The following is an 11871-nucleotide window of genomic DNA, read 5'->3' as shown; positions in this document are numbered from 1 at the left end:
TAGAATCTTGTTTGAGAATACTTATAGTTTCAGTGCAATCAGAGTGGTATCTCAGAGCAAGACCCTTCGTGATGGTCAACTGCAGTGTCATCTGGCTCATGTTGTTCAAGTAGAATTGATGAGGTTTGGGTGCCTATAAGAAGTACAACATAGGCCTGCAGTTTTCTTTGCTCTCTGTATAGTGAAGCCCTACAGATGTGATGACTGACGTGAGAATCTAATGAGGATTGTTCTGCATTGCAATTAACTATTTCTTTACACTGGCTTTTTGAAACTAGTAACCGTTTTACTCAAATACACAGAATGGATTTAAATATCTAAGATAATGTTGTGCAATCCGTGATGGAGAGTCTGTTTCTGTAAGCAGACTCACCGCAGCTGTCTGGTTTAAGAGTAGCCGCGCTCAGCATATATCTTTCCTGCCGGTTCCTGTACATACTCCTCTGTCTTATCCCAGTCCTGCACCCAACCTCCGTTGAGCTGTGCGGTGGCCCCGTAGCTTTTACCCGGGCCGGCCATTGCGCCGTAACCCTGCGTAATGTCACCCGTCTCTTCGGCCAGCTCATCCTCGTCAATGAAGCCACACTTCTCGTCGCTGGTTTCTTCGGGGTCGGCCCACGGCTGTTTCTCCCCAGATGCAAAGAGCCCATAAAACACCACGCCCCCGTAGTGCACCAGGGCAGCAATGAGGAAGACATACTGCCACTCTTCCCGGGTCTAGAGACAGAAAACAGGATGAATCAACGTCTTTAAGTCCCCCTGATAATGTGTTTTCTCAACTGACTTCTTACCACGAGCAGTGGGATCCAAAATGTTCTGCCAGAGTTCCCACAGCATTTTAGTTCACATGAGAGATTCCTGTATTTGTGTTTTTGTCTGTGCTCTTCCCACGGGTTTGAAGTGGGTAGTTCGGAAAAAGATGATGTCGTGCATCTCTGTGCACCAATCGGGATTTAGCATTTGAATCTAAATCTGAGGGCAGTTATAAATTTGCCAGGCCACTGTTGATACCAAATATGATCAAACTAAAACCACTTAATCCAGATGAAGCTGAGCTGTTGAGTCTAAAAGATGCAGTGACATATGTTATAATCCTGTGTTTATTGTTCACCTATCTCCTTACAGTGAATAGCCTATGTGAACATCAGAATGCCTGTTTTCTCTTCCTGTAGAAAAAATACTTTTGATGACTCATCTTGAACTTGGGGGCAGTTACGAAAATGAGCCGTTTTCTTGTCAACATCATCGTACGAGGTGTATGTTTGGTTTCAGCTGGAAAGACCTTTTCAAATAATGCGGTTTAATCCCTCTCGTGCCCACACGTCCGTCCATACGTTCTGTTTCACTCGGACACGTCACAGTACTGAAGCTAAAGATGCTCAAACTGCTGTTTCATAACTTCAAACAGCTTGAACTTTGTTGCACTTTTGGTTTGAAATATTTCATGTTACAGAGAAATACTAAATAATTAAAACCTCTTCTCCACATTCATGTCTGCATCAACATTCACATCTCTGTATGAATAATAATGACTCACCTTGTTCTTTGTCATGGCTCCCACGATTAGAGGGCAGACCATTCCTGACAGGGTGCCCACCCCGTTGGATATCCCCATGAGGATGCTGGCATAGCGAGGAGCGATGTCTAGATGGTTGACGTTAAAACCTGTGACAACAAAGTGAATATTCTGAGTTTTGTCCTCTTTTTAATGACACAAAAGAATTGAACTCAAACCCATTGTTTTGAAACTCACCTGATATTGCAAATCCACTAAAACCCACCGCCAGAACTAAGAAAGAAATGGCCACGCCCTTACTGTGAGAATAACCAACCACTAACAAGAGAGTGGCCTCCATACCGAACCCTAAAAGCAACAGGAAGAGAGTTAACTGGTGGAGGAATGCTTCTATAATATCCCAGTAACAGACAGCTGATTATCAAAGCCTCACCTCCGCAGTTCATGATCTTCCGGACCAAAGTGGTGGACATGATGTTGTGGGTCCGCAGGTAGTCCGCTAACTGGCCTCCTAAGGGCACGATGATGGTCATGACCAAGTGAGGGAGCGCTGAAACTATTCCAACCTGAGAAACCATCAAACACGTGTCTGAAGCAGATGTGACAACTACAAAGAAACTGTCAAACAAAAGTGATTCTTCTTCTATTCTCAGACAGAATCTTTGGGTCGGTTTCAACCTTCGACTGCAGGATTACATCAGAGCAATAAGTCACCTGCAGTAATCACAGCAGCTCGTCCTGAAGCTGAATTGCATCTGTCAAACCAGCTTGATTCACGCTTCTCACTCTCCACTAAGGGTGAAGATTGGGACATTTTAAGATTAACTGGAATCTTTGTCTGACACATTCCCTCATGTACATCAGAAAAGTGCCAAAGCACTTTCAGAAGCAGTCATTGCAAAATCGCCACAATAAGAAACACAATTTGTTTCAAAATCAGTGTTCAAATCTAGTTTCTTATAGCCTCATGAGATCATCCTGATCTTGTGAGCTCCATTGTATTTTACTCGCAGATCAGTCTGGTAACATGCAACGGAGAAAATTTGGACCCGTTTGCCAAGCAAACGTCCAATCAGCATTGGTTTTGAGGCGGGTTTAAGTGTGGGGCAACGTATGCAAATCTGACCTGATCTAGACACATTTTTACACAGCGGTATCCCTAATTATGTTAGCCGCTCGTTAACGTTTTTTTCTCTTGGATCCTTCTGTTGGAAGATGGAACGGGCACCTGAAATTGTGCCTTTTATCCGTCCTACACTTCGTTGATCTTATTGGTTGATTTGGCCCGTATGATGGTGATAGACAGATGGTTTATCCACTCAGCAACCAGTATTTTCGCCCCTTCCCAAAAAATCTTCAAATGAGAGTTCCCAGATGGATATGCAGAGCAAATGCCAATTATGTGAATCAATCCATCTGGCAGAGTCAGGTTAAGTTTCTTTCCAAGAGAATAATTATTAAAGAAAGGAATTTATATTATTCCCCTTAGATGTTTTGTGAAAGGTCTTACTGAGAGAATTTTAACCTTGACTCAACTTGAAAATTAGGTTGAATCAACATAAATCCATTCATCTAACCATTCAGACTGTAAGAGGTCAATCACAACAACACTCACAGTCTATCCACATTTGCTCTTGATAACTAACGATAACAGCAGTGGGAACAGTTGAGACATTGTTCAGCATGATGTAAAACACAGAAACACCTTAACGCACATAAAATTTAAACTATGGTTGTATTTGAATCCACCTACTATACCAACAGTACACACGGATTTAGCCAAAATGTAACATGTAGTTTGCAAACAAAGCAAAATCTGCAATATGCCAGAAATACCCGGATGTCGTACATCTCCAGCATGCATTGTGTACTCCGTCCCACAAGTAGGGACAACAACAACTTATTTACTTTCACTTTTCTAAAACGTAACCCAGCAAACTGCAAAAGAAATAGTGGTGAGAATGAGCGAAACATTAATGTTACAGGCCAGACAGACAAACAATGGGCCAAAACTCACTATAAAGCTCTATAAAGTCAAGGGTTTAGAGGATGAATGTACAACAGCATCCTTAAACTTTTCAGCGCTGAAGAAGACAAATCACAGCACTTTTAAAAAGGTTCTTAATTTATAATTCCTATCTGAGAGTCTTCTAGCCTGTAATCTTGAACATTAGATAACATGATGTTGAAAGATTTTTCGTGTCAGACCTCAAGCATTGTGAGGGATTTGTTTACCTTGCTGATTTCAAAGCCAAACACCTCTTCAAAGTATGCAGGCTGGCTGATGAGGAGCAGATAAAAGGTCCAGCTCCTGCAGAAGTTGGCCACAATGATTGCATAGACGGGCATGGAGGTGAAGAATTTCCTCCAAGGGGTCTTGAATTTCTGTTCAAACAAACAGACGATCAGCTGGAGGTACAGCACTCTGCGGTGTGTTACAAATCAATAGATACAGATCAAGAACTCACTTCCATTGCGCCCATCAGCTGGGCACTTTCACCGATGCTCTCCTCGATGTAACGGCGCTCCTCGTCAGTGATTGTCGGGTGCTCCGCTGGGCTCTCATAGGACACCAAGACCCAGAACATGTACCAAAATATCCCAAAGCATCCTGAACAGATCATGAGAGCAATGAACATGGCAGTCACTACAAACTTATGTTGTGCAGACAATCGCTGCTCGGACCATGTGGCCACGTGTGGCTGCAAGTGACATATCGGGATAATAGTAAATGCTAATATGATATGTAACAGCAGCAGAGAAAGTGACTCAGTAATGCTAGCAATATCTGTCTAAAGTTTACTAACATAAGCTAACATTAGCCACCACAGCTACTGGTCATATCAGACCATGCAAGGCAGCAACAGTAAAACTTCTAAGTGTAAACTGAATTGAGAAAGAGTTGGATTTATAGTTTTTTAACTCAAAAAGAAGATGTGTGAGTGAGCGTGTGAGTGTCTGTCTATATAGTATAGTTGTGACATCAAAACTCGAAGGCTCATTTAAAGAAACAGTTTCTGAATACAGGCTTTGTCCCATCTCATCTCTGTGCATTTTAACAATATTGGACCTTTAGAAGTTACATCGTCTCACTTTAAGTGTTAACACAGGGACACTCACCATACACATAGAAGACCGAGGACCATCCAGTGTACTGGACCAGGATCCCGGCCAGAGGCATGGCTATCACTGCACCAGCATAGGATCCTAATCAAGACAAAATATTTTGACCGAGCAGAATTAGATTCCGGCTGCTTTTTGGAGCAATATTTTGTCATTCACAGAAACACGTCTATGTGTGTAGATTTTGTACCACAGAAAGAGATGGTTGCCAGACGGCTTCTTTCCAGCGGTGGAGCCCATTTACTCCAGATCCCGTGGCAGGCTGGGTAAGTCACTCCCTGCAAGGTTGACAAATAACATTACAGTCACGGTCTGAACACACACGGATCATTTCCCATTTACTTCAGATGTTTGTTTTTTTTCCTAATCTGAGGCAAATAATCTTCCTGTATCAATACATTTAACATTTATTTTTCCACTTTCAATCAATAGAATTTGCATAATTTGACTGATTCTGCTTGATTGACGCCGTCTGTTCTCTTTTGCCAAAGACATGCAAGACAAATCGTAGTTAATAACAAACAGACTGACATGCACTGAGGCCGACCTTTCTAATAGAGACTAATGGGTTAGGTGTGAGTCAGTGCAGATTCAGGCTGAATGCCCACTTCATGAAAAAAACTGAATTGCTCTCATTAAATCTTCATTACACACTAAGTGGCATACAATCAACTATTGATAGACACAAATTGCTGGGGCTTGCAGTGGGAGACACCCTGAAATGCTAATGTTTAATTTGCAGTAATAAGTCGATGGGTGCTAAACACAGGCGGCTCGCTCTCTCCATGCCCATGAGCTGCTATTGAAACGACAGCACGCAGCAAAACAAAATCACAAAAGAGGAATGACCTTCACTCTGATAATAGCATCCCTCTCTAAAATATGTTTTTGTGTGTGTGGAGCTGTGGAAGCCGCCCGCATCAAGTGGTTTTCTTCTCTTTTGTTCATTGTGTTTCTATGTGAACATGGAGCTGTTTTGGTCAGGTAAACCAACACACACATAAGCCCTGCTATTAGTAGGTTTCTGCTGTTTGCTGTTTGTGGACTAATCTGACAGTTGTATAGAGTATAATGAATGGGGCGTCTCCATAATGGGCTTTATTTCCCAGTGCAAATTCAAATAGAATAGCCAGGGAGTTCAGTAAAACGTGGTCGAAAAACAAAATGTCAGGACAATTCCATTATAGGTCGAGTTAAGCTCTCAGCTTTGATAATGAGGCATCATTTTTTGAGTCTTTTAAAGGTCAGGATCTGTTGTGCAAACTGTGCATCCGTACCTCCACCAGCCCTTGTAATATCCTCACGAAGATGACACATCCATAGTGTGACCGGGCAGCAGTGGGAATGAACATGTTCAGGATGGACGTCAGCACAATGGCAGCACCGAAAACTCTGGATAAACAGCGTGTTGGTATCATTTGTCAGAATATTATCAAAACAATATTCAATATTCACAGTATTCAAACAAGAAACATGGCAGCGGAAATTACTCAAGCATTTCAGAGCCATTAAAACACCAGAGACGCAGTAAAATATCCTGTTATAAGGTATTTTTTTTACTACATATAGGAAGAATAAACACTGATGAGGAAGATGCATCAGTCCTAATGACACACACACACACACACACACACACACACACACACACACACACACACACACACACACACACACACACACACACACACACACACACACACACACACACACACACACACACATATACACACACACACACACACACACACACACAGAGTTTCCAGGGGAGTGAGGACAGGAGGTGTTCGCAGCAGAAGGCCTCAGTGGGCTCAGCTGACTTGGCATGATGAAGCAAAGATTTGCATCTTATTGAGGCTTCATTTCCCTCGTGAGAAATCTAACAATCCCATAATACTGTGATCCTATTTCGATTGCTTTTTATAGCACCACTCTTATATTTACATGGTTTTCTAAAAGGGATTTTACAGTTTTGTAGTTAGAATTCAGTTTTATTCCACAGTTTTTACACATATATTGTTCTTTGTTACACCTTTGCTCGGTTCAATGTGTCTAATTATAGCTCAGTTGTCTGAGTGAAGGATGTGATATGGAAGCAGTATGGCCATTGAAATCATGCTACAATCATTACTCAGAACCACATTTCACACAGGGCTCTGGCTGGTGCGGTTGCCATGCCTCTGAACATAAAGGATTAGACATGGTGGTCCCAAGGGAGCTCATTAACATGAGGAGGCACGCCTGGTGGGCATCAGCCAAATCCCCAGTTTATCTGCTGTAAGGTCAGGACTCCTTTCTTCAAACCATGAGCCCGACATCGAAACACTATACACCTGCATTTCCATTACACATTAAAATATCTACAACAAGGAAGCTGATATTTAGAGATGTTTTTCCCATACCCACCCACCTGCACTATTTATTTACAGCCATGATGCGTGCAGTTTACCTGTTTGCAGCCAGTCTCGAGGAGATGTACCCTCCTGGAATCTGAGTCACTATGTAGCCCCAGAAGAAGGAGCCATGAATCATCCCCACTGTCTCTGGGTCCCAGTTGAATTTCGCTTTCTTTCAGACAGAAAGAAATAGAAAAGAAACGTTTTTAAACCCTTTTCTAAAAAAATTAATGAAATAAAAACAAGTGTAACATGATGTAATCTTCTTATCTGAGTGTGAAACCTGTCAGTGGAAAATATCATCAGAAAGATATCATATCTTATTTTATTTTAAGCTTTACTTAAAAAATGATCATTTGTAAATCATTTACTCAGTCTGTGTGAATGTGAATTCTTGATGAAAAATTACTTTTTACCGCATGCCTCCAAGGTGAAGAAAGAATGAAGGATTAAAGTAGCCTCATGTGTCCCCTTATTACTTCAGTACATTCTACGTTTTATAATTCAATATTTTACTTCAAAAATCCAAGGTAACACAGGGTAAGAAATACAAATAAATGATCATTTTGCGGGTGTAGAATTCCTTTATTGGCCTACCCTTGTAAGGAATTGACTAAGAATAAAAAAATAAACCAACCCAGCACAAGAAATATAATTTAAAAGTAGCCTATAAAAAGCTCAGTTGAGGCTCTCCAGGTGTGTTTAAAAGCCTATCGATCAATCTATTGGCTCTGGCCCTCATCACTTATTAAAACATGTGGGTTCGTGCTCGGGGCTCGAGGGGGTGGGCGGAGTTAACAGGCACCTCTTTGATGATGATCTTGCCGTTTTGATGGATCGTGCTGTTGTTGACCATGCTGACGATGGCCACACCCAAGTTACACCGGATACCGAAGGAGATGCAGAAGCCGAGTCCGCTCAGCATAGCGATGATGTATCTGCGAGGGAGCCCGAAGCACGTGCAGTCACACAGGGGCGTCTTCCGCTCCTGGTCCGCCGTGGGTCTCCCATCCTCCGTCAGCTCGATCGCCTCACCTGTCTGCTGCCGCTTTTCCAGCCTCCTGCACACGAGCCGATTATAATTATAATTATTATTTTTAAGTGTTAAATTTAATGTCGGGTGTATGAAACCAGACATCCAGGCAGGTTAAGATGCATTTAAAGGAGCGAAAACGAGTGGGAAATATGTGATTTAGTTAGATTCAGATAGAAATAGTGGCTTTGCATCTTTACTCTGCGATCTTCCAACGAAAGGCCTTGACAATGTCTTTATTTGGCTTCTTTTAATTTGGCCCAAAGCCTGCTTTTTTTTTTACTAAAAGTCAAACTGTTTTTTTTTTCTTTCGTTCCCTGCTAAAAAGTCTCCATGTTGCTGTAAAACACTCGCTGGCAAACGAGGAAAGAATTCCCTCCGTACCGCATTGCAGCAATATCAGCACCATCGTTGCTTACAGTGAATGTTGCCCTTTTTGTTTAATCTCTTTATTTGCTCTCATTAATGTGACATTGGTGTTTTGCTTTCGCTTTCACTTCAAATTTGTACGAAGGAATTTAAGGTTAATAAAAAAAAACAGCATTGAAAAGTGAAGGCCTCATCCAGTAAAATCACAGGCCTGCCACAGCTTGAATGATTTTTTTCTCTCGCATAGCTTTGAGTCACGTTTCTGGGTTTGCTGCTTGGAATCAAGTTCAACATCTGAAACCCATCCAAAGAGCAAAACATAAACGAACATGTCGTGTGGCTGCACGAATAACAATCTGAGCTAAACCTGTATGTGATCAAAGCTAAGTGTTTCCAGATTATTCATGTAAAAAATATGTTTTTTTCGCCTTAGTATTCAACCAAAGGCCTTTTATTCGCATTTCCAATCAGAATTAATAAATAATTAAATGATATACGTGTGAAAAACTGCTCCTCTACACACTGCTCCATTACTCTGATTTTAAATGAAAGATCCGTTTGCTTTTCCTTCAGTTATCGTTTTTCCTTTGGACTACATTTCATTCACTTTCATTCTGACAGTAGAACAAATAAAGGAAGTCAATTGGTATGAAGTCCATCGATCTTGGATTAATACAGATGGATACATAAGGTAATAGATATCCTCCGACCTTGTGTCACGACTCGTTCTGTTTCATTAATTATTAAAAAACACCCACAGCAGCTGGTGGAGGAGCTCACCCTCCAGGGAAATATCTGATCCTTAAATATTCGGGCCACACGACTCTGCTTTCAGCATCCTGTCCGTGATTCATCTCATAAAGAAGAGATTTCCCTCTTGAATTACATTGTAATTCAGTAATACGCATATTTAGAGCCAGTGCGTGTTCTGTGTGTGATCTTAACATCTGGATATTTTTGACCAGATATATAATTAAATGATAAAAATAGACATGCAGAATTGTGAATTTCTTCGCCTTACCTGTAAATTTTCCCGAGGGCCTTCCCTGCGATCTGTTTTATTCCCTCCTTAGTGGTAGGGGCAACTTTCTCCGTGCCTGGCTCCATATCCAAAATGATCTTAAAAACTCTAAAATACTATAATAAATGGAAGTGCTGCATTAACGAGCATATTGTTAAGATGTTAATCCAAATAACGCGCTTCTGTCTTTCACGCAGAAAACGTCTCGATGTCCTGAAAAGACGAGCCAGGGAAAAAATGGACAAAGATGGGGGAACACGTTCAGTCTGAAAGGGCTGCTTTCACAGTCACAAAACAGCAGTCAAATAAGTCCGCTGTTGCCTTGCGCAATGTTAATCCATGCGGTGCCATCTTAAGATCCAGGCAGCGATAAGACAAAAAGCAACACGATAAAAAAAAATGGAAAGTTGGATTGTCTTTTAGTATTCTCTGAGAAATCGAGGTGGTGGGAAAGTGAAAAGCTTCAGCCGGTGCAGGTCAGCGGAGCTCCGGTCTAATCTGAGGTGAGGATCTCCGGTGAGGCAGCAGCCGGAGGAGGTTTCAGCACCGCGGACAGCTCATCTACCTGTCAGCAGCTCCGTGCAGCGCCCCTCCTCCCTCCGCTCCTGACGCTGCTCTCCTCCTCTAATTCAATTACTACTCTTAAAAAATCAGAGTAATTGAGGAGTTTGAGGGCGACAATTGTCAATTGCATGACCACCCTCCTTCACTTATATGTAACTGAATAAAAAAGGGATTTCAGCATGAGCTCGGGCTACTTATAAATCACTTGCTGCAGCAGGCACAAAGCAACGACCCCCCCTTCCCTCCCTCTACATCCGGTTAACTCTCGGTTTTTAGTTTAACCTGCTGCGTTTTTCACACAGTTTTAAAACTTTCAGGGACACTTCTTGAGAAACACTTGCTTCCTTTAAATTGAATAAAGTGAGGATTGTATTTTTTTCACTGAATAAAAGAAAGACATGCTGTTCACACGTGGAACCAGACCTACAGTATGCAGTCAACCACGCAGAGGCAGTGTTGTGTAAGGAAGTTATGAGGAGACCAAACCTCAGCTGATGTGAGATAAAGGAGACTGGAAACCATTGGTATACTATTATATTATTTATGTATTTATCGTATTCCACCAATCGAAGAAAAGAGAGGAATAAACAAACGACACACAAAGCTTTTAATATACACTTTCATGATACTTTTTGGCACAAAGAACATTATTTATTTACATTTTCCCAGCTCATTAGGATCCAGGTGCGGGCAGAGGACACACAGGTGTGACAGTAGACATCCCCTGTCTTTTCCTCACAGTCATCCGGGTCCGCTTAGATATCACTGACGCCACCTGCGTGCCTGGACACTGGGGGAAGATGACCGCGAAAGAGCCGTGAAACTCCTTCCTGAACTGGCGGCCCATGAAGCAGCTGAACAGAGGGTTGACGCAGGTGATGAGGCTGCAGAGGCACATCTCCAGGGCGAAGGTCGTGTCCGTGTGCTGCCAGGAGGCGGGGCTGTCGGGGTAGACTGCCCGCATTACAATGGCGGCGTTTCGGCTCAGGTGGTAGGGCAGGTAAAACAAAGCGAAGAAAACCAGCGCTGCGCTCAGCACCCGCCGCAGACGCCGCTGCTTGTTGTGCGGGTCCGGGCGGCTGGGCCGGTGGCGCAGCTCGCTGACGCTGCGCAGGCCGCAGTAGCAGATGGAGAGCAGCGGGAAGAGGAAGCCGATAATGGAGCAAAATAGGGAATAAGGGAGGCTTTCCCCGGTCTCACTCAGCATTATGTACAGGGTACAGATGGTGCGGTTGCTCCCGGGGCAAGTCTGGATCAGAGTCATACTGGCAACAGGTACGCTGAGGAGCAACGTGGCCACCCAGATCGAAACGCACAGCAGGCAGGTCTGCCTCCGACCAAGCAGCACCAGAGAGCGCAGCGGGTGCACGATGGCCAGGTATCGGTCCACGCTGATGCAGGTAACGAAGAAGATGCTGAGGTAGAAGTAGTTGTGGTAGAACATCCGCACAGCTATGCAGAGCGGCAGCCCCAGCTTCCAGTACAGCTGGTGCAGGTGGTAGTTGATGAGGTAAGGCAAGGCCAGCAGCCACGAGGTGTCAGCCAGGGTCAAGTTGAAGAGGAACACCGTGCTGCGGGTCCAGCGACGCAGGCGGTGGAAGAAAACCCAGAGGGAGAGCAGGTTGAGGGGAAGCCCGAGGATCAGCACCGCCAAGAAGAAGGAGGGCATTACGTAGAGCTGGATCACCGGTAAACCTTGATGCGTGTCCAGGTTGCAGAAGGCTTCCTCTGGAGGCTGGATGGTCATGTGGGCACAGATGTTCAACTTGGAGTTTACAATGCAGATGTATTACAAGAATGTATCCTTTCTTTTTAAAGCTTAATTTCATTGTTAACACTTGGGCTTCAGAAC

The 11871-nt window shown here is 43.2% G+C and overlaps 2 protein-coding genes across 2 annotated transcripts; both read right to left on the bottom strand.

The window, feature by feature from the left end:
- Positions 1-387: 387 nt before the first annotated feature.
- LOC310948828 (vesicular glutamate transporter 2.1-like) lies at positions 388-9541 on the bottom strand (the record flags this gene model as incomplete). Its single annotated transcript, XM_083916087.1, has 12 exons — positions 388-717; positions 1538-1665; positions 1754-1864; positions 1950-2082; positions 3752-3901; positions 3985-4127; positions 4637-4723; positions 4830-4917; positions 5917-6031; positions 7086-7204; positions 7838-8093; positions 9456-9541. 12 exons carry the CDS (start codon positions 9539-9541, stop codon positions 388-390), a joined length of 1746 nt encoding a protein of 581 aa, XP_083772213.1.
- A 1151-nt stretch (positions 9542-10692) lies between these two features.
- LOC310949105 (P2Y purinoceptor 4-like) lies at positions 10693-11751 on the bottom strand (the record flags this gene model as incomplete). The annotated part of the gene is made up of 1 exon (XM_083916438.1): positions 10693-11751. The coding sequence occupies exon 1, from the start codon at positions 11686-11688 to the stop codon at positions 10693-10695; it is 996 nt and encodes a 331-aa protein (XP_083772564.1). The 5' UTR covers positions 11689-11751.
- Between the last annotated feature and the right edge of the window lie 120 nt (positions 11752-11871).

The sequence above is a fragment of the Echiichthys vipera genome (genome assembly GCF_963691815.1).
Source record: "Echiichthys vipera genome assembly, chromosome: 7".
Taxonomy (NCBI): Eukaryota; Metazoa; Chordata; class Actinopteri; order Perciformes; family Trachinidae; genus Echiichthys; species Echiichthys vipera.
Note: the sequence above shows the minus strand (reverse complement) of the source record. Positions and strands in the feature narration are given on the sequence as shown.